The sequence below is a fragment of the Mandrillus leucophaeus genome, unplaced genomic scaffold (assembly GCF_000951045.1).
Source record: "Mandrillus leucophaeus isolate KB7577 unplaced genomic scaffold, Mleu.le_1.0 Scaffold114, whole genome shotgun sequence".
Taxonomy (NCBI): Eukaryota; Metazoa; Chordata; class Mammalia; order Primates; family Cercopithecidae; genus Mandrillus; species Mandrillus leucophaeus.
Window position 1 is genome coordinate 3120203 of NW_012099654.1, and position 21470 is coordinate 3141672.

General features: G+C 37.2%; 1 protein-coding gene across 1 annotated transcript in view; it reads left to right on the plus strand.

The window, feature by feature from the left end:
• The window catches only part of COL4A3BP (collagen, type IV, alpha 3 (Goodpasture antigen) binding protein), a 155336-nt gene that overhangs the window by 46860 nt on the left and 87006 nt on the right, over positions 1–21470 (plus strand). The window contains exon 4 of the mRNA XM_011996488.1: positions 10675–10791. Within this exon, the coding sequence (XP_011851878.1) occupies positions 10675–10791 (117 nt within the window). The remainder of the gene's footprint in view (positions 1–10674; positions 10792–21470) is intronic.

A 21470-nucleotide genomic window follows, 5' to 3' on the forward strand; every position in this document is an offset into this window, starting at 1 on the left:
TTTTCTTTCAGTATGTATATGTTGAAATGAGTCCCTTATAGGCAATATATAGATGGGTCTTTTTAAAAATCCAACCAATCACTCTGTATCTTTTGATTGGATAATTTCATCCATTAATATATAAAGTATTTATGTATTGATAGGTAAGGACTTAACTGCTGCCACTTGTTTCCTAATTGTTTTCCATTCTTACTGTCATTGTGGCTAAGTGATTTTCTCTAATAGTACATTTGATTCCTTGCTTTATATTTATTTTTTGTATTTATTGCAGGTTTTTGCTTTGTAATTACCATAAGGTTTACAAAAAACATTATTATTTTAAACTGATAACAACTGAAAAATAAACTCTTTTTACTACACTGTCCCTCAATGTTTTGAATTTTTGATGTTACAATTTACATCATTATTGCATATTCTTTACCAAATTTTGAATCCAGGTTTGCAGAGTTTTCTGTTCTTATTCTTTGAATAACCTTTCTACCTGTTTGCCTTTCTCTACTCCCTCTTGAACTCTAATGACTCAAAAATTTGCTCTTTTAATGCTATCTCATAAATTCCGTAAGCTTTCTTTTATTCCTTTTCAATCCTACGTCTTTTTTTCCTGACCATATATTTTCAAATAACCTGCCTTCAAGTTCACAGATTCTTTGCTGCTTTGATTTTGCTATTGATGTTCTTTATCGCATTTTTCATTTTATTCATTGTATTTTTCAGCTCCAGTATTTCTGTTTGATTTTCTTTTAATTATTATTTCAATCCATTAATTTTCTCATTCTGGTCATTTACTATTTTCCTCATTTTGTTCAGTGTTTCTGTGTATTTTCTTGAAGTTCATTGAACTTCCTTAAAATAGCTATTTGAATTATTTGTCAGACTTTTGAGACATCTCCATCTCTTTTAGGTTTGTCATTGGAAGTTTATTTTGTCTATTTGATAAGGTCATGTTTCCCTGATTGTTCTTAATCCTTGCTGTTGTGCATCTATATCTGCATGTTGAAGAAGTAGGTACTTACTGGAATGTTTGCAGCCTGGCTTTATCTGGCTCCTTATCAGTAAGCCTGTTGTTAGATCCTGGGCACGTCATCTGGTATGATCTCTAAGCCCATGACCATTGCAACTGTTACAGCATTAGGCTTTCTGCACCCAGAATTACCATGGTCAGCATAACAAGAGACTAGAATCTGTTGTTACCATGGCTGGCACAGCTCTGGGGTGCATCTGAAAATCATGAGGCCTACCTGTTACTGAGGTTTAACTGAAACCTGAGGCTGCTGTCATCATCCAGCAGTGATGGGAGCCGGAGATTGAGTACATTTTGTGAGGGCTACAGTTTACCACCCGTCACTGGGATAGGTGAGAAGATTCAATTCACAGATACCAACCTGGATTCAGTCAGCATGGGGAGTCTGCCCGGCACTGGATTTTTACTGTGTCAGACCCAGTATTAGGGACCAAGGGAAAATCCTACACTTCTCTTTTTTTCCCCAGGCAGAGGAGATATCTCTGCGTTCTGCTGAGTAGGATTGTGGGAGGGTTGACACAGATACTGTAAAATTATTGTTTCTACCCTCTTCAATGGGTATTTTCTTATTAGTATGCCATAAACAGGTATTATGAACTTTCACTTGGTTTTCTTAGCTCTTTTGAAGATGTTTTCATGCATGGATAGTTGTTCAAAATGATGTTTCTTGAGGGGATGATCACTGGAGAGTCCTCTTTCTCCATCTGGCTCTGCCTTCTTATAATATTAATTTGTTTCATTACAAAAGTAATGCCTATCCATTATCAAACTCTTACCAAATATAAAAATTTCTAGAGAAGAAAACCACTTGTAATTCTGACACTAAGGGCCAACCGCTTTTTGCATTTTGTTGAATTTTTAAGTTTTTCACTTAAAATTTTGTAAAATTTTGAAGTAATTGTACATTCTTAAAATATTGTAAAAATGGAATAAATGGGTTCCATTTATTCATCCAGTTTCTATCTATGGTCTGATTTTACATAGCTATAGTAAAATATCAAAAACAGGACATTAACATTGATACAACTCACTTTAATTTATATTTTAACCAGTTTTACATATACTCATCTGTGCATCTGTGTAGTTCTGTGCAATTTTATCACTTAGATTCTTGTAACAATCACAATCAAATTACAGAACTGTTTTATCGCCCCAGAAATTTCTTATGCTACCTTTTTTTTTTTTTTTTTTTTTGAGATAGGGTCTCACTCTGTTGCCCAGGCTGGAGTGCTATGGCACAATCTTGGCTCACTGCAGCCTCTGCCTCTCTGGTTCAAGCGGTCCTCCGGCCTCAGCCTCCCAAGTTGCTGGGACTACAGGCATGCACCACCATGCCCAGCTAATTTTTGTATTTTTGGTAGAGATGGGGTTTCGCCATGTTGACCAGGCTAGTCTTGAACTCCTGAACTCAAGCAATCTGCCTGCCTCAGCCTCCCAAAGTGCTAGGATTACAAGTGTGAGCTACCATGTCCAGCTTCTTATGCTACCTCTTTATAGTTACAACTTTCTACCTTCATTCTACTCTCTAATCCCTAACCACTGGAAACCACTAAGCTGTTCTGCAGTCCTGTGATTTTATTATCTTGAGGATTTTATAAAAGTGGAATCATACAGTATATAGCTTTTTGAGATTGGCTTATTTCACTCAGCATAATTTCCTTGAGAATCCACTAAGTTGTTGAATGTTTCAATAATTGGTTCCTTTTTATTGCTGAGTAGTATTCCATCTCTATACCACAGTTTAGGCATTCACCAATTGAAGGACATTTGGGTTGTTTCCAGTTTGGGGCTGTTACAAATAAAGCTTTTATGAATATTTTTCTGTATGTTTTTGTGTGGACATTAGTTTTCTGAATGTTATGCTCAGCATTCAATAAAGAGGGTCACCTGGAACCAAAAACCACATTAGGTATTTTAGCAGAAAGTGTGTAATATAGGAAGTTATTCAAACAGTTGTGGGAGAAGTGAAATAATAAAAGAAAAACATTGAGGTAATATAGAAGTGATAATTGCAAGGACCAGCTTCTACTTCTTAGACTACAGGAACAAAGGGAAGTGGTTTGGGTTATCAGAACCCATAAGTCTGGAGGGATAGTCCTGCAGAGGTGGGACTCAGGAGAAAAGTTGCTGCCTGCTGGTGTTTGTACCATTACCTTAGGACCCTCCTGGAATGAGACTTAATAAACCTCTGAGCTGAAAAGGCCACCTAGCTGATGAGTACTTTTGAAACTTAGAGAAAGGATCTCTGAAGAGTTGAGGCTCGGCTGGAGAGGGTTGCTCTTTATCTACTGTTATCTCAGAAGCTTAAAGGAAATGCTTGGTGCAGCTAGGTCTCAGACATCTAGAAGGGGAATTATAGCTCGTGTAACTTATACTCTAATATCCCACTCATCTGTAAAGGAAATCTTGGGAGCGACACCTCATACAATTAAGAAGTGGCCCATGAGTAGCTGGTACTGGAACCTCTGAGGTGTCTAGATGAAGCTGGTCCAGGGAGTTTTAAAAGAACCTTTTGAGTGGAACTGACTGCCACTGCCAGGGCTAAGGACTTTTGCTGGGCAGATATTGATGGAAACAGTATGCAGACAGCAATGTGCAAGTTCCTTCTATCTTGTTCCTGGCTTCTAATCCTTATCTAATGCCCCACACTGACAGAACGTAATAAAAGGGGGCTGGCAAAGGAGAAATATAGTTTGCAGCATCCCAGTTCCAGTAGGACAAAACAGTATAGAAGGGTGGATTTAAGAGAGATGATAGGTTGTTAAGTGGCATTCTTATCAAAATTCTCTTTTTGCTTTTGAGGAATTCCCCATGATATGAGTGGAAGGTCTCCTTCAAATGATCTATAAAGACCAGGTACTTAATTGCTTCCTCCATCCTACAATCTCCTATCTTGTTAACTCCCCTTAGTTAGGGCATATGGGCATATGAATTAGGCCTAACCTATCAGACAGTTGCGCTGTCCTTCCCTACCCCCCACCCCGCTTTTCCTTGTTTTCCTCTCCAGCCTTACTTTGATTCTGTAACAGGACCAATACAGAGAATCAAGAGACAGGAAGTTTTTCTTCTTATAGTGCTGGCAGCAGGAGCATGCAGTTTCCAGTAGAAGCAGTGCCAGTAGTGGCTTACAAGGTCCAGAAGTGGGAGCAGCCCTGTCCATACAAATGACACCTGTGGTGCAGTCCCAGCAGGAGTTTTGTTGCCTAGTCTACCCTGGCTCCTTTCCATTTTCTGATCTCAGTTCTTTGTATTTCTTAGCAATGTGAACTGCCTAATAACTTCTAAATGAATTCCTTTTCTTAAGTGAGCAAGAATCAATTTCTGTGGCTTACAATTTAGAGCACTGATTGATTCATCTTGTTTGAACCTAATAGGATTTATTTAACTGTCTCATTGAATAAAGAAATTCTAATGCTTTGTGTTTATTTGTAAAAACAGAAAAGAGAGATGCTAGACTTGGACGGTTTTAAGTCTTTGGCCTTCACAAGTGTTTGGCAGGATATTTGGAAATTATCAGATATCCTACTGTCAGGGTAGAATCGGGTCAAATCTCCATTGTGATGGTGGTGCTAGGTGTCTATAACTCTAACAGAAAAATCAGCCAACCATTTTTCTGACTGGTAGAACCTGGGAAAGTTACTTGCTATAACCAAGGCTATTAGAAAGCAAGTTGAAAATTCGAAAAAAGAGAGAGCTAGAAGAAGGGATCTCAAAATTGTATATATAAACTCTCCAAGTCTCTTGCTGACTCCTGAACCACGCTTGTGTGCACCTGGCTGAGAGCAGTCTGAAACATGATCTCAGTCACTGTCCATCATGGCAGAGATGTGAGAGAGCTAAAACTCCGTTAAAGAAAACCTGCCATCATTTTAGCTGTAGGAACCAGGCAAAAGAACCTAGATAGTAAGGAGATAATCCCAAATTACAGTGCCAGAGAAAGAGAACCTAAAATTCTAAGTATAAAACTGAGCCACATGCAGTGGCTTACCACCTGTAGTCCCAGCACTTTGGGAGGTCGAGGCAGGTGGGTTGTGTGAGTCCAGGAGCTTGAGACCAGTGCCTAGGCAACCTGGCAAGACCTTGTTTCTACAAAAGTTACAGAAATTATCCAGGTGTAGTAGCATGCATCTGTGGTCTCAGCTACTCCAGAGACTGAGGTGGGAGGATCATGTGAGCCCAGGAGGTAGAGGTTGCAGTGAGCCAAGATTGCACTACTCCAGCCTAGGTGACAAAGTGAGACACTGTCCAAAAAAAAAACAAACAAAAAAAGAAAAAAAAAACACTGCTGAAGTCTTCACCAGACCTTTTGAGCCCTAGCCTTCTGGGTGCCAAGAAGGGGAAAGAGGCCTTTAATATGAAGACTTTTGTTTATCTGCTTCCCTTCACCCCCATCCTCCATAGCACCCTGTACCCTATTCTGTGTAAGAATGTCTGATTCAGTCTGTCTGGAGGGTGGAGAGTGGGGCCTCTAGTGTTACCATGTGGCGGTAGGTGAGTAGTCACCAGTGCTTGGGATGGGCATGTAGAGTTTCAGGGGTCTAGTTGCACCTTTTAATGACTCAATCAATTCTGGTCTCAGCTCCATCCATGCCTTAACCTCTAGTGCTACCTCATGCCCCCAGTTCCTTTACTTCTCCAATGTTGTGTGCAAATTGGCTTGATTCTTTTGTCTTCTTTTCCCTTGTAGATTTTTAATTTTCAGTTTTCTCAGGCCTGTGAAACTGATCCAGTTTTCCTATAGAACTGATGTTTATGGTTTCTTTTGCATAAACCTAGCACTTGACCTTTCTAGTTTTGAAACTTGAGAAAGTTACATTTGTCTTATCTGAATTCCTTTCTCAGGAAGCCAACCATCAGGCCTCCCAGGTGGTATCAAAGAACCGAAAACTTACCAGATCACTGCATCTGGACAATGAAATGCCAGAACTCTTACCTGGCATGAGTGCCTAACCAACCACCTGCTTCCTGTTGAGCAACTCCTTTTCCTTACCCCTCCCTAATTCTTATGTTTCCACACATGGTTATATTTCTTCCCTGCTCTATAGACCCCTAATTTTAGTTAGTCAGGGAGATGGATTTGAGACCTCCCATCTCAACTTTAGCACCCTATTAAAGCCTTCTTCCCTGGCAGTAATCATTGTCTCAGTGATTGGCTTGCTGTGTTGTGAGCAGCAGGACCTAAACCAAACCCCTGGTATTTTGGTAACACCTTTTAAGTCATTTACCACATTCCAACTGTGAATTTTGCTGATAAGTTTTTTCTTTTTCTTTTGGACATTTATGTCTCTCTTGTTTCTATAAGGTTATTTTGGTAGGGAATGGATATAAGTGCCATGGATTTATTCACCTTTTGAAATTTTTTTGTCCTTAACAGTGAATGTTGACATGAGAAAATATGGAACCCACCTTTTTATAGATGTCTTTTTCCTGTAGCATGCATTCTTAGTGGTGGTGATACTTGGTTCTTGAGAAGGGGTGAAATCTTAGATAAAACAATGGTTTATGGCCCCCAAAATTCTAATGGACAAAAATCTTATCCTTAGTATTTAGTTTTGGGGTGCAGGGTGTGGTAATGCAAAAAGCTTGAGAAACAGTGTCCTACAGCATTTCCTTTATTCTTGAAATTAATTAACCTTACAGAATATATATTCACATTGATCTTTCTGTGTCTGTTTTTCCTGGGCATAGTGTGTCTTTCTGTTATGTGTGTTATATTCTCATCTTTGAAAACACCAGCTAAAGTTATTTTATCTGCTTTATCTCCTTTGATACTCTACATTATTATATTTCTTTCATTTTGTGCTTTTCTCAAATCTGTTTAACATGTCCGTTCCTTTTTTTTTTTTTTTTTTTGAGACAGAGTCTTGCTCTGTCGCCCAGGCTGGAGTGCAAGTGGCATAATCTCGGCTCACTGCAAGCACCGCCTCCCGGGTTCACGCCATTCTCCTGCCTCAGCCTCCTGAGTAACTGGGACTACAGGTGCCCGCCACCACGCCTGGCTAATTTTTGTATTTTTAGTAGAGATGGGGTTTCACCATGTTGTACAAGATGGTCTCGATCTCTTGACCTCGTGATCTGCCCACCTCGGCCTCCCAGAGTGCTGAGATTACAGGCGTGAGCCATCCATGACTTTTTAAACCTGGCTTTTTGTTGTTGCTTCCCCCATTTTTAACTCTGTTTTTTGTTTTGTTTTGTTTTGTTTTTTAACTTAGCTCTGTCAGCCCTCTTTTCATCACTTGTCACCTTAGTTCTTCTTTAAACTTTTTAGTCTTTTTTTCCTTTAGACGAGGGGTCCCCAAACCCCAGGCCACAGACCAGTACCAGTCCATGGAACCAGACCGCACAGCGGAAGATGAGTGGCAGACAAGCCAACATTACCTCCTGAACTCTGCCTCCTGTCAGATCAGCAGCAGCATTAGATACTCATAGGAGTGCGAACCCTATCGTGAACTGTGTATGCAAGGGATCTAGGTCGCACACTCCTTATGAGAATCTAATGCCTGATGATCAAGGTGGAACAGTTTCATCCCGAAACCATTCCCCGCAACCTGTCTGTGGAAAAACTGTCTTCCATGAAGCCGATCCCTGAGGCCAAAAAGTTTGTGGACTGCTGCCTTAGGTCATATCTTATATTTATCACCTCTCATTGTGTTCCGTCTAATTTTGGCCTCTATCCTACATTTGTTTCTTTCTGATAATCACCTGTCAGCACCAAGGCAAGGGGGATAAGACCAGTGAGGGACTTACTTCAATCACAAAATTTAAGGAAGCAAGAAAAAGCTCAATAATCAAGATAAATATTTTATTGCAATATTTTTTAAAGGACTAAATTACTGTGTAATGAGCAGAATATCAAAATTTTTAATAAAGATAGGATTGGTTATTGAATGAAACAATCTGTTATAAGTTTGGGGCACATATGTGTGTGTAATACAGTGATGTGAGCTTTATTGCGTAACACATCCTCTTAACCAAATCTGTCATTTCCTTTGCCCTGCAGACTCTTCTCTCATTTTTTTTCCACTTTGTTGAGATGTAAAACTACTGTGTTATTCACAGACTTTCTACACCACTTACAATTCATGCTTTTCTCTTCTGTGCCACCTATGCTTCAGATCATTGATGGTAGAAATGGCTCCCTTGTCTGCATAGGAAGGTGTTTGCCAGAGAAAATGGTGAATTGTGAGCTATATGTTCTTTTATTTTTCTAAAGCTTTAATAAGGATATTTAACAGTACAAAATGTGAAACATTTTGAGAAATACTGGCTGGAAGTATAATGGGAATGATCATGGAGTAAAAGTTTAAAACTCCTGGGCTACTTATAGCAAGAGACTGATCATCTGCTTTACTTTCTTTATTTGGTTCTTTAGATCAGCATTTCCCAATCTTTTTGGCACCAGGGACCAGTTTCATGGAAGTGGGGATGGTTTTGGGATGAAACTCTTCCACCTCAGATCATCAGCCGTTAGATTCTCATAAGGAGCAAGCAAGCAACCTAGATCCTTTGTATGCACAGTTCATTGTAGGGTTCATGCTCCTATGAGGATCTAATGCTGCTGCTGATCTGACAGGAGGCAGAGCTCAGGTGGTAATGCTTGCTTGCCTGCTGCTTACCTCCTGCTGTGTGGCCCAGTTACCAACAGTCCATGGACTGGTACTGGTTTGTGACCCAGAGTTTGAGGACTCCTGCTTTACACAGCATATGTTTCGTTTCCTCCAAGATGCTATTCTCAATAATTAGACTTGATTCTTAAGATGCCCGGATATTTAGAATTAATTTAAATTTATGATCATTATTTATGAATGTTGCTCGTTATTGCTTATGTCTTTCTGTATTTATAATTACTGAAGCAGGATATGCATTGTTTTTCCCTTTTGCTTCTTTCTAGCACACTCTACTTCTCACTATAGTCTTATTATTGTCTAGCACATACTGATTCAGGAAATTTAACTTGAATCCTTTAATCAGTCAGAACCATGATTTCTTATCTTAATCTTAAAAGAGAAGTTGTTTCATAGCCTAAAGAAAATGGTAGAGTTAGTTTATATTGTTTTTGCTAAATAAACTGACGAGATAAAAAGTGGATGTTGTTAAGGGAGGGAGAGAATAAACAATAAACCCTGGAAGAAGTACAAGATGTAAATTCTGTTGAGCAAATAAGTTCACTGTTGTGTTGCCCAGAGCAGATTCTTTTCCCTCCAAGGTTAAGAATCTTTTCAGGAGAGGATATTGATTGTCTCTCTCTATGGTATCTGATGGAAAAAGAGGTGGTAAATGTGATGTATTCCTGTCATATTTTAATTCATTTGTTGAGATTAAAAACAAGGATGTAAAACACTCATTTTATATATTCTTAAGAGTCAAGAGCACTGAATCAAAAAGTTGACATTTTCACTAAATGTTTACACCTTTGGTGCAGAGTATTCTGTAGATAGCTCACATAGATCTTATGTAATATTCATTTTATTTTTTCCTTTAGCTGGAAGTGCTCTTGGTTGTTACTATCAAAGACATGTAAAAGCCTGGAAGTTAATTTTAGATACTTAAAGGGAAATGTTAACATTATTTTTATCTTGCTTTGTTAAATTTCATAAGATTTGATAAATAAGATATCAAGAATAATGAAATAAAATTATTAATGGGCGTTTACTCTTGAATAATGAAGTAAGAAAAAAGTAATAAATCTATATTCTAAAACTTATTTTGGCCTTAAAAAAAATTCTGCTTTTAGCTCGGCACAGTAGCTCATGCCTGTAACCGCAGCAACATGAGAGGCCAAGGTGGGAGGATTGTTTGAGGCCAGGAGTTTGAGACCAGCCTGGACAACATAGCAAGGCTCCATTTTTTTTGTTTTTTTTTTCTTTTTTTTTTTGAGACATAGGTCTCGCTCTGTCACCTGGGCTGGAGAGCGGCACAATCTTGGCTTACTGAAACCTCAGCCTCCCGGGTTTAAGCAATTCTCTGCCTCAGCCTCCCAAGTAGATGGGGTTACAGACACCCATCACCATGCCCAGCTAATTTTTGTATTTTTAATAGAGACAGGGTTTCACCATCTTGGCTGGGCTGGTCGTGAATCCTGACCTCGTGATCCACCTGCCTTGGCCTCCCAAAGTGCTGGGATTACATGCGTGAGCCACTGCGCCTGGCCAGCAAGGCTCCATCTTTAAAAAATTTTTAAAATTTAGCAGGACATGGTGGTGTGTGCCAACAGTCCCAGCTGGGAAGCGTGAGGATCACCTGAGCCCCGGAGTTTGAGGCTGGAGTGAGCCTTTGTTCCTGCCATTGCACTCCAATGTGGGCAATAGAGCAAGACCCTCACCTCAAAAGTAAATAAAAAGTTATCCTTTTCATGGCATTCTCACTAGTTAACTCAAAGCATTTGATGAAAATATTAGCTGTATTTTAGAAGTAGATGTTTGTAGCATATGTGACAACTCTTTTGTAAGAGTAGTGAGTGAAAAATGGCTTTTGGTAACTGTGCCTTTGTACATTCTTATCTGAGACATCTTCAGATAAGTTATTTGAATAGAAAAATAAAAAGTAACAAGTCTCCCACCACAGAATGAGTATGTTCATGTTTTGGCTTTGGGGTATAACACTTCTAAGGATATAATTAGCTTTGCTTTTCATTTTCTACTTTTTCTCCACAGCCTCATGATTTTGATGAATGTCGATTTGATATTAGTGTAAATGATAGTGTTTGGTATCTTCGTGCTCAGGATCCAGATCATAGACAGCAATGGATAGATGCCATTGAACAGCACAAGGTAAGATTCCTGATGTTTACCTGTCCATGGAGGACTAGGTAAGAGATTGTTGACAGTGCCTTAAAAAAATATTGACATGTGACATTAGTTACTGAAACATTGAACATTACTTGGGTGGTAAAGATTAAAGCAGTTCATATGTAAATTTTTGAAATAATTTTATTTTTAACGCTTTAGTTGTACTAAGGGTATTTGCTATGATAAATATTATTTGACTGGGCGTGGTGGCTCACGCCTGTGTTCCCAGCACTTTGGGAGGCCAGGGCAGGTGGATCAACTGAGGTCAGGAGTTCAAGACCAGCCTGGCCAACATGGTGAAACCCCCTTTCTACTAAAAATACAAAAATTAGCTGTGCTTAGTGGCGAGCACCAGTAATCCCACCTACTCAGGAGGCTGAAGCAGTAGAATTGCTTGAATCTGGGAGGCGGAGGTTTCAGTGAGCCGAGATTGCACTACTGCACTCCAGCCTGGGCGACAGAGCAAGACTCCGTCTCAAAAAAAGAAAAGATAAAATATTGTTCATTGTTAACTAAAACAAAAATATGCTCTTTTTCATAAAACATATTTCGATTTTTTATTTATGATTTGCTTCATAATAAATACCATTTTTGTGATCTAAAGAAAAGGATTTTTGAAATAACATTGGATTGTAAAACCCTAACTTGTAAAAGCTTCAGTGTTTATTTTTGTTATAACTCTTTGGGTAAATTCTTAGTACGAACATTTGTAAATCGGTTATTCTTTGTAAATGTGAGGCTATCTAATGATAAACCTGTAGAAAGTATTATTATATAAATATATAAGGTACATTCATATAATTTAAAGCTTGTTTTTGACTTTTGTTAATAAATATTAAGTAGACTGAAGAAATACATTAATAAATATGTATTATTAGCTAATTCAGTAATACCATGATAAAACAAAGAACAGAGAAAGTTCTAAATCCACCATGTCATTCTTGAGTATGACTTTAGAGAAGTTTTGCTTGTTTACATACTTGCCTGTACTTGTTCGTTTGAGTTTCACAGAGTTGTAGTTGAAACACTACAACTGTTTTGGTTACTTTTAACAGGCACAAAACACACACACACACACCCCTACACCCATACACCCAAGAAAAACCAGTCTGGCCTGAAAAAGAAAAACTAACACAATTGATAAAGAAGTATGCGATTGTGAAATCTCTGGTACTGTTTTGGTTATTTTTAACAAGCGCAAAACACAACACACACACACACACACACACACACACACACCCCTACACCCATACACCCAAGAAAAACCAGTCTCACCTGAGATTGCATAATTCTTTATCCAATCGTATTAGCTTTTCTTTCTTGGTTTATTAAGATTTCTACCAGCCTAAATAAAATTGACTGTTACCTGTCTTTTTTTGTTTTAGCTTTAGGACTATATATTTAAACTTTAGTGTTAAGGTTTTAAAACATTTTCTAAGTCTTAGTTATCTTGGTAATGTTACTTCAGAAAAGTCTAAATATGGAAAAAAATTATTGTTTTTCTATTATTTAAAAGAGAAATGAGCTAGTATTAAAAAAATCTCAATGCTCTGGAGCCAGGCCATACATGCAGCCTCTGCCATATATGACATGTGTGAGCTTGGCCATGGTAATTAACCTCTTCTTAGTGTTTATTCTCAGCTGTCAATGTTGGTACTTCTCAAAGTTGTAGTAAGACATAAATGAGATAATATGCAAAGTTTCTTACCAGAATGACTGATATATTTGCCCATTTATGGCATATAGGAAAAGCAAGAGATTTGGAGTCCCAACTAAATTCACTAAATTATACCATCTTGTTTCTGGATGAAGAGTTTTACTTTAGGTGAGAGAAGCTAAATGTGCATATAAGGAGAACATCCTGTTTCATGTTATTTAATCAAGGCCAGCCATCTCACTAGTGATTAAAGATGTTATTAAGTAGAATTAATTTCTATATTTTTAATGGAGATGACCTTTAAGGGCTTAATCAGTTGATTTTTATTACAGGGCAAGTTTTTTTCTGTTTTAATTAAACATATTTTATTTTGCTCACTTTTCTCTGTTAAGTCCAATGACAGTTCCTTTGCAAGGTTCCTGTTTTGTGTTTTCTTCCTTTAGTGAAGATTAATGCATGAAGCATATATTTCTCCTATACTGTTGATTTCTTTACATCTTTGAACAATGGATAGATTTAATCTTTGGGTCTCTCTCAGAACAGTGGGATTTAAGCTGAGATAACAAATTTCGAGTGATTTTTAGTTCTTGAAAAAAATACTCAACTGCAGGGTTGTGATGCCTTGTACAAGCTTGCCCTTTCTTTCTTTTTTTTTTTTTTTTTTGAGATGAGGTCACTCTGTCACCCAGCATAGAGTGTCATCTCGGTTCACTTCAGCCTCTGCCTCCTGGGCTCAAATGATCCTCTCACCTTAGCCTCCCAAGTAGTTGGGACTACAGGCATGCACCACCATGCCTGGCTAATTAATTTTTTGTATTTTCGGTAGAGACAAGAGTTTTGCCATCTTGCCCAGGCTGATCTTGAACCCCTGAACTCAAGTGTTCTGCCCGCGTCAGCTTCCCAAAATGCTGCGATTACAGGTGTCAGCCTCGCACCCAGCCACCCTTTCTTTCTTTTTTTGTTTTTTTTTTGTTTTTTTGTTTTTTTTTTTGAGACGGAGTCTGGCTCTGTTGCCCGGGCTGGAGTGCAGTGGCCGGATCTCAGCTCACTGCAAGCTCCGCCTCCCGGGTTCACGCCGTTCTCCTGCCTCAGCCTCCCGAGTAGCTGGGACTACAGGCGCCCGCCACCTCGCCGGGCTAGTTTTTTGTATTTTTTAGTAGAGACGGGGTTTCACCGTGTTAGCCAGGATGGTCTCGATCTCCTGACCTCGTGATCCGCCCGTCTCAGCCTCCCAAAGTGCTGGGATTACAGGCTTGAACCACCGCGCCCGGCCACCCTTTCTTATTTTTAAAGATAATTTATTCGTAGACAAGGAGAAATCTTTGTTAATTGTTGTTAGTATTATTTAATGTACTAAAGTAAAATATGTGATGTATGCCAACTGAGCAGCCTATTAGTGAATATTTAAGTGAATTCATATTTAGAATATGAATTCTAAAAGTAAATTATTGAGTCGTTTAATATGTAAGAGGGAGAAATTTCAAATGTTATCATTGTTTTTTTTTCCCCCATAGACCAGGGCTAGTGAGATGTTTCTTGATTCATTCTTCAGTATCATTAAGGAATATTGACTGTAGAAGCTAAGTTTAGTAATTTTACTATTTAAGTATGCATTACTGTCTTGATACTCTATATAAAACTGTACAGGCATAATGATGATAATGATAGGAGCTACCACTTACTGAGAATCACCAAGTAGTAATCATTGTATTCAGTGCTTTGTGTGTTTTATTTTCTCCCTGCTATCCTGAAAAATAGAGTATTATTTTGCAGATGAGGAAACAAGTTTAGATTAAAATTAAGGAATTTGCCTGAGACTGTACTGTCTTTTAGTTCATAATTTCTGAGTATTTGATTTTGTGTTAATTCACTTGTCTATCTGTTACCATTAATAAACTGATTTTTTATGAACAATTCCCATGAGTTCACCTTCTGCAAATTATGGTGTATAATCTGAGTTCTGCTATACCTATGCAAGATAAATATAAGCTCATTTTTCTTTTTGCCTATGGATTGTCAAACAGGACAGTGTATTATATTGGTAACTGTTTCAGTACTGGATTCTGGAGTCTGGCAAATGTGGATTTGAATCCTGGCACTACTGTATATTAGATTAGTGCAAAAGTAACTGTGGTTTTGGACCATGATTTTTAAATCATTTTAACTAGGCTCAAACACATCTTTATTAATCAAAATAGGAACCATTACAATCAACACATTTTTGCCAATAAGAAATAAGTTTGTTTATTCCTGTAGCATAAAAATCTGTGCTTTGGGATTCTCAAACTCTTGGAAAGCATTTTCTGCATCTTGCTGGTTGTGGAAGCATTTTCCCTGCAAAAAGTTGTCAAGTTGCTTGAAGAAGTGGTAGTCAGTTGGCAAGAGGTCAGGTGAATATTGCGGATGAGGCAAAACTTTGTAGCCCAGTTTGTTCAACTTTTGAAACATTGGTTGTGCAACGTACAGTCAGACATTGTGAAGAAGAATTGGGCCCTTTCTATTGACCAGTGCTGGCTGTAGGCATTGCACTTTTCTGTGCATCTCATCTATTTGCTGAGCATACTTTTCAGATGGAATGGTTTCACCGGGATTCAGAAAGCTGTAGTGGATCAGACTGGCACCTTTTTTTGGTGCAAGTTTGGCTCTGGGAAGTGCTTTGGAACTTCTTCTTGGTCCAGCCACTAAGCTAGTGGTCACCAGTTACTGTATAAAATCCACTTTCGTCACATGTCACAATCTGATCGAGAAGTGGTTCTTTATTGTTGCGTAGAATAAGAGAAGATGACACTTCAAAACTGTGATTTTTTAAATTTTCACTCAGCTCATGAGGCACCCACTTAATCGAGTTTTTTCACCTTTCCAATTAGCTCCAAATCCCAAACAACTGTAGAATGGTCGACATTGAGTTCTTCGGCAACTTCTTGTGTAGTTGTAAGAGGATCAGCTTCCATCATTGGTCTTAGTTGGTCGTTGTCAACTTCTGATGGCCAGCTACTATGCTCCTCATCTTGAAGGCTCTCATCTCCTTTGCATATTTCTTGAAACACCACTGCACTGTACGTTCGTTAGCAGTTCCTGGGCCAAATGCGTTGTTGATGTTGCAAGTTGTCTCCGCTGCCTTATGACCCATTTTGCACTCAAATAAGAAAATCATTTGAATTTGCTTTATTTGCTTTTTGTCTAACATCAATTTTCATAGTCTAAAATAGATATAAACAGCAAGTAATAACATTAGCAAAAAACATAAAGCAAGAAATGCACATTAAAATAATGTGTAATATAACCACATTTATTTAAGAATGTAATCCAGTATCAAACAGCAAATTTCAACAATGCAAAAACTGCAATTACATTAGCACCAACCTAATACTAGCTGAATGGCCTTGGTAAGTTATTTAGAGGAGGAAAAAAATGATAGTTTACGGTATGCGTTACCATACCCTCAGCACCCCCGACAAAAATAAGCAAACAAAATAACCTATCCATGATAAACCAAGAGTATTATACTTTGTGGATAGCCAGTTTATTCAGTTCATTTCACAGTTACTTCATCAGTGCACCACTTGCTATTAGTAGACCTGTACTTTTCTGTTCTGATGCCATTGGATGGGCTTTTAATACCTTTTCTTGTTGGCCTTTTGTTAGGGCTTACCTGAAACATTTCAGTTATTTTCAACATCTGGAGGAAGAGGTTGGGGGTTTCTTTTCCTTCCTTCCCAGGAGACCCTTACGCTGATGATAAATTCTTTGTATTGATCTATTACACCCATGCACATTCACGCACCCTCCACTTGCTCGCTCGCTTTCTCATACATACACGTGTGCAAGCAAAATGAGTTCTATTTTACAAGACTTCTAAACAATAGTAATGGTGATGGTGATGAAGATAGCTAACATTTTTGAGGATTTATGTATGCCTAATATAATAAACACTTTTATATATATTATCTCACTTTTTCCTCACTTTTATGAGATTAGCATTATTATCCTGTTTTTACACATTAGGAAATTGGGGCATAGAGAGGTGAAATAATTTGTCCAAGGTCAATCAAGTAGTTAGTGAGGAAGCCAGCATTCAGACCTAGGTCTTTTCTGACCCAGAACCAGGGCTTTTGACCAGCACGCAATTCTGTGCTTTAAGTATGTATTTCTGTGAATTATGTTTTGTTGACATAAATCATGGGCTTCTTGAATCACGATATTCTCATATTTTCTGTTTGTTCCTCACAACTATATTATTTAGACCATAACTTCTTGAAGACTCAGACGTATTCTAATTAAACTTCTTTGTAGGAATCAGCAAAGCATTGGGCATGCAAATTTTTTATTTGAAATAATTTACAGTATTGTAAAACAGATTTTATGGGAGAAATTTGTGATATTTGAAGGCTTTTTACCCTTAAAATCCTCATGGTTTGTATTACAGTGATTACTGACAGAATACTTTCTGTCTAGCTTTACTGTTTTGACCTCCTTGGTATCCATTCTAGAATGGCTTGCTCACTACAAGAAAAGTTTTAACGAAATGACTGTATGATTTAAATATTCGCAATGTATTAGAAATCACGTAATTCAATGTGACATTATACAGCAGCCCCTGCAGAAAAAAAGTTATTCCCAAGGTCATTCTTAAATTCAAAAATTCTATTTCAATTTATAACATAGAAAAGGACATATGTATACCAGACCAGTAATTTTATTTAGGAATAATATGCTGGCTTTATTCTGTGGAGTCCGTTAATATTCTGCATTTCTCCTTATGATTTTGAGACAACACTAAATTATTTTTAAAGATAGGGTTTTGTTTTAAATATCTTAGCCATCTTTCATGGTATCTTGAGTTCAAATGAGATAGTGTTTGTAAAAGTTCTTTAAAAAAACTGAAAGCTGTATGAATTAAAGTTAAGATTGTATAAAGTTAAGCTAACATTTTTGTAGTAAAGAGGTGCCTATTGTCAAAGGGCTCTGTGAGCATTTTCTATATAATTTATCAAAGATATATAATAAACCATCTTTTGATATTTTTTTTTAATTATAGGATTATTTTCAGAATCTTCTACAACTAGAATACATGTGATTTTGATTAAACAAAGTTTCTGCTTACTATGAAAAAAATGTACTCCCCCACTTCAACCCCTCAAATCCCTAAAACTAGCAAGAAGGCTTTCCTGACACTAGCAGATTTAAAAATCATCTTGAAAAAGTTAAGTTTCTTGCCTCTGACAGAGTTTATGGTAATCATATGACATTCTTATGTCCGAAAGATTTAGGGTCTACCTTAGTAGATCCTAAAATGTTGGTGCCTGTGGGCCACACAGACTTTCCTCACATTGTGGAAATTATCCATGACACAAAGATTCATATGAAAATATAAAATTAGGGAGGAAGAATCCAAATGGTAATTTTTAGAGATGTTGATTTTCTGTAGTGGGAATCTAGAGGCAATTGTCTTGTCATTTAATATTTGTGGAATTGTTGTTACCCTTTGTGAAGGCCGAATTCATGTGTGAAGCATCAATGAACTTTGAAAGAAAGGTTCATTCACAACCTGAGAAGCTCAGAGATTTCTTTTTGAGAAAATTATATGGAAAACACTTTTTGAAGGGAACATATATTTTACTTGAAATAAAATGAAGTGTGAAAAAAGTCTTTTACCAAGAGAACCCCATTATTGAGCCCTCTAAGTGAAGCTCAAGACCTACTTTAGAGATCTTTTAAAAATTTTGTTGCTTTTACCATAATGAAATATTTCCCCTGTGCTCTGTCAGAGGAAGTTTGATTTGCTGCTTTTTTTTTTTCTAATTTTAGGAGCAATTTCTACTTAGTTGACACTTTCATTTTTTTGTCTTAAATTTGACATAATCTTAGGAAACTTCTAAAATAGCTAGATGGCAGAATTATTAACTCTTAGTAGTTTTTAAATAACAAGGTTATATAAAGTCGTACTGTTGGTGTGTGCCATTTTAAATCAGTATTAGATTTTAACAGATACCCTTTCTATACTCATCTGCTTTATAAATTATATAAAACTTAGCTTCACATTTGAATATTATTTAACTGGGAAGTGTTTAAGAATGCAAATATAACTTATTATTTTGAGTGTTTACTTCATGTAAGTAATTTCATGAGTGTATTAGAACCAAGTCTCCATTTACCTATTTGCATCATATGATGATGACAGAGGATCAAATTTTACTTCCTCTTTACATTCAAGAGTTTTAAATTTTGAGGGAAGGACGAATATATAGTTCTCACAGTAGTCAGGGCTCTGCCATTTCCTCAAGTTGTAGAAAAATAAGTACATAGAATCACAACTGACTTTTATTAACCAGCAAAGAAACTTCATGTTGTCTCTGGATGTTTCAGTCATTAAAATCAAGAATTTGGTTCCTAGTAATGGGAATTAACTGCCAAATTGCATGCAGTAATCCACACACCATTAGTAAATTTTTTTAAAACACCGCAATGTGGGTAGTATCAAACTACCAGCATTTTTGAGGTTGGTGAAATCAAAGAGGAAAGCAAGATACCAACCAACCCCCTTTAGTTTTTATAGTCTTCTGGAATAAAAATAATTCAGTTGTCAAGCGTTTATAAGTAACTTCGTATTTGTCATTTTTTCCTGCCTGCAGTATTTGAAAACTGGTATCTGAGACATTAGAAGTTTATTTTGTCAAGGTTATGGATCATGACCCATGACACAGCCCTAGGAGGTCCTGAGAACATGTGCCCAAAGTTGTTGGGTTACAGCTTGGGTTATGTTTTAGGAGACATAAAACATCAACAGTACATGTGAGACATACGTTAGTTCAATCCAGAAAAGCAGGAAAACTTGGAAGGGGTGGGAAGCTTACAAGGTCATTGGGAGATTCAAAGATTTTCTGATTGGCAGTTTGTTGAGTTATTATCTAAAGGCTTAGAATCAATAGAAAGAAGTGGTTGGGTTAAGATAAGGGATTGTGGAGACCAGGGTTACTTCTTAGGTAAATGAAGTCTCATGGGTGGCTGCCCCACCAGAGGCAGTAGAAGGCAAATGTTTCTTATACAGATCCTGAAAATGTTCTAAACTCAGTCTCTTCAGGATCAGAAAAAGACCTGGATAGGGAAAGGCTCTCTATTCTCTATAGGAAGTAAGTTTCCCCTATAAGAGACAGTTTTGCGGGGCCATTTCAAAATATGTCAAAGAAATATGTTTTGGTGTAAAATACTTTGGTTTCTTTCAGGGCCCTACTATACTATACTATACTAGAGTCAGGCTGGAATTTGGTATCTTCTTATTGTAGAGTCTGTTCTGTTAGTCTTAGAATCTCTATTTTAATGTTATGCTGGTCAGCTCTGTGCCTGAACTCCCTAGGGAGGATAGTATAATGAGGCATGCCTGACCCACCTCTCTTCCAGTCATGGTCTGAACTAGTTTTTCAGGTTTAGTTGGGTCCCCTTGGCCAGGAGGAGGGTACATTCAGCCAGTTGGTGGGGCGCCTAGAATTTCATTTTTGGTTTACACCTAAATACTTCAAAAAATAAATCTTGGAGAGAGAGGAAAGGTCAGTGATTTTTCAGGTGGATTCTTCTGTCTGAGAAGGTGCTTAACTTTTACCAAGATGGTAAAAGGATTGGGAAGATTGTACATTGAATAGTGAAGGAAGAAGATATTTAGATAGCTAATCGTATTAACTAATATAACCAATCGAAGAGATGTAATTTAACAAGATACTATGTCAAAAAGACAGGGAGATTGTTACAAATCAATACAAAAAGTTTAGGAAGTTCAATTAAGGGGGAAAAAGCCAGAAGATTTGACTGCTACTTCATAGTAGGATGCTCAGATGGGTAATAAACATAAATAAAGGTACTTCATGCTATTAATCATCAGAGAAGTGCAAATTTAAACCTCGGTGAGATACCACCATATACCCACCAGAATGGCTTAAAAAAAAAAAAAAGAAAAAAAAAACACCAAGTGTTGGTGAGGACATGGAGCAACAAGTAATCTCATACATTGCTGATGTAAGTTGTAAATTGTGCACACACTTGGAAAACCATTTTTCAATATCTACTAAAGCTGAGCATAGATATCCCCTCTGCTCAGATGCATATTGAAAATTTGAAGCTCTCACAAGTATTGATGTCATATGTCCATTCATTTTAATTAAGCTGTTTAGGTTATAGGGACTGGAGGCCAGCCTGTATTCCCTTGAGAAATGGGAAAATTCCCAGCAACCAAGAAAAGTTAGAATACGCTACCTGCAAGGAAAGGTGGAATTGTATACTTAACCCAAGTGCTCTTATTGTTAACAAAACTCCAATCACATGCCCTCAGCTACAGTTAATATATCTGTTTCATCGTATTATTTCTTTTCTCCTTTTTGAAATTCCTGTTTATTCATAACTTTTGCTCTCCTATCCTATTCTTAGTTTCTGTTTCCTCGGTTTGTCATTGTTCTGTCTTTTGATTTCAACCCCTAACTGCCTTAATCTCTTAGTATGTCCCAAAGTAAAAAGAAAAAAAAAGTCTACTTGCCATTTCACACCACATTACTATGAATTTGTTAATTATTTGTTGTTAAAGTTTAAAGGAAGGGGTAGGATTGGCAGTTATGCAAGTATAATGTCCTGAAAATGCATTTTATAATTTTGCATAGAGTTTACCAGATTTTCAAGTTTTTATAATGTTTACTACATGTTTACCACTAACAATTTAGGTTACTGTTACTAGATTTTCAGCTTAATTCTCTATCCTTTTTTCGTCTGTAATTTGTGAAATAATTATTTAGGTAACAAGTTATAAAAAAAAGTTAATCTAGAGTCGAATAACTGTTCCATATAATTCTTACAGAAGATATTAAAGAAAATGAGATTATATACTGCAGAAGTTGTTTCTGTACAATGCCCTAATGTGGTATTTAAATTTTTATTTAATGAAGAGGGAAGATTTCTGACAGTCACTGGGACACATGGGATTCTGCTTTTTTCTATATTTAATATGGAAAAGTAATGGTGGGAG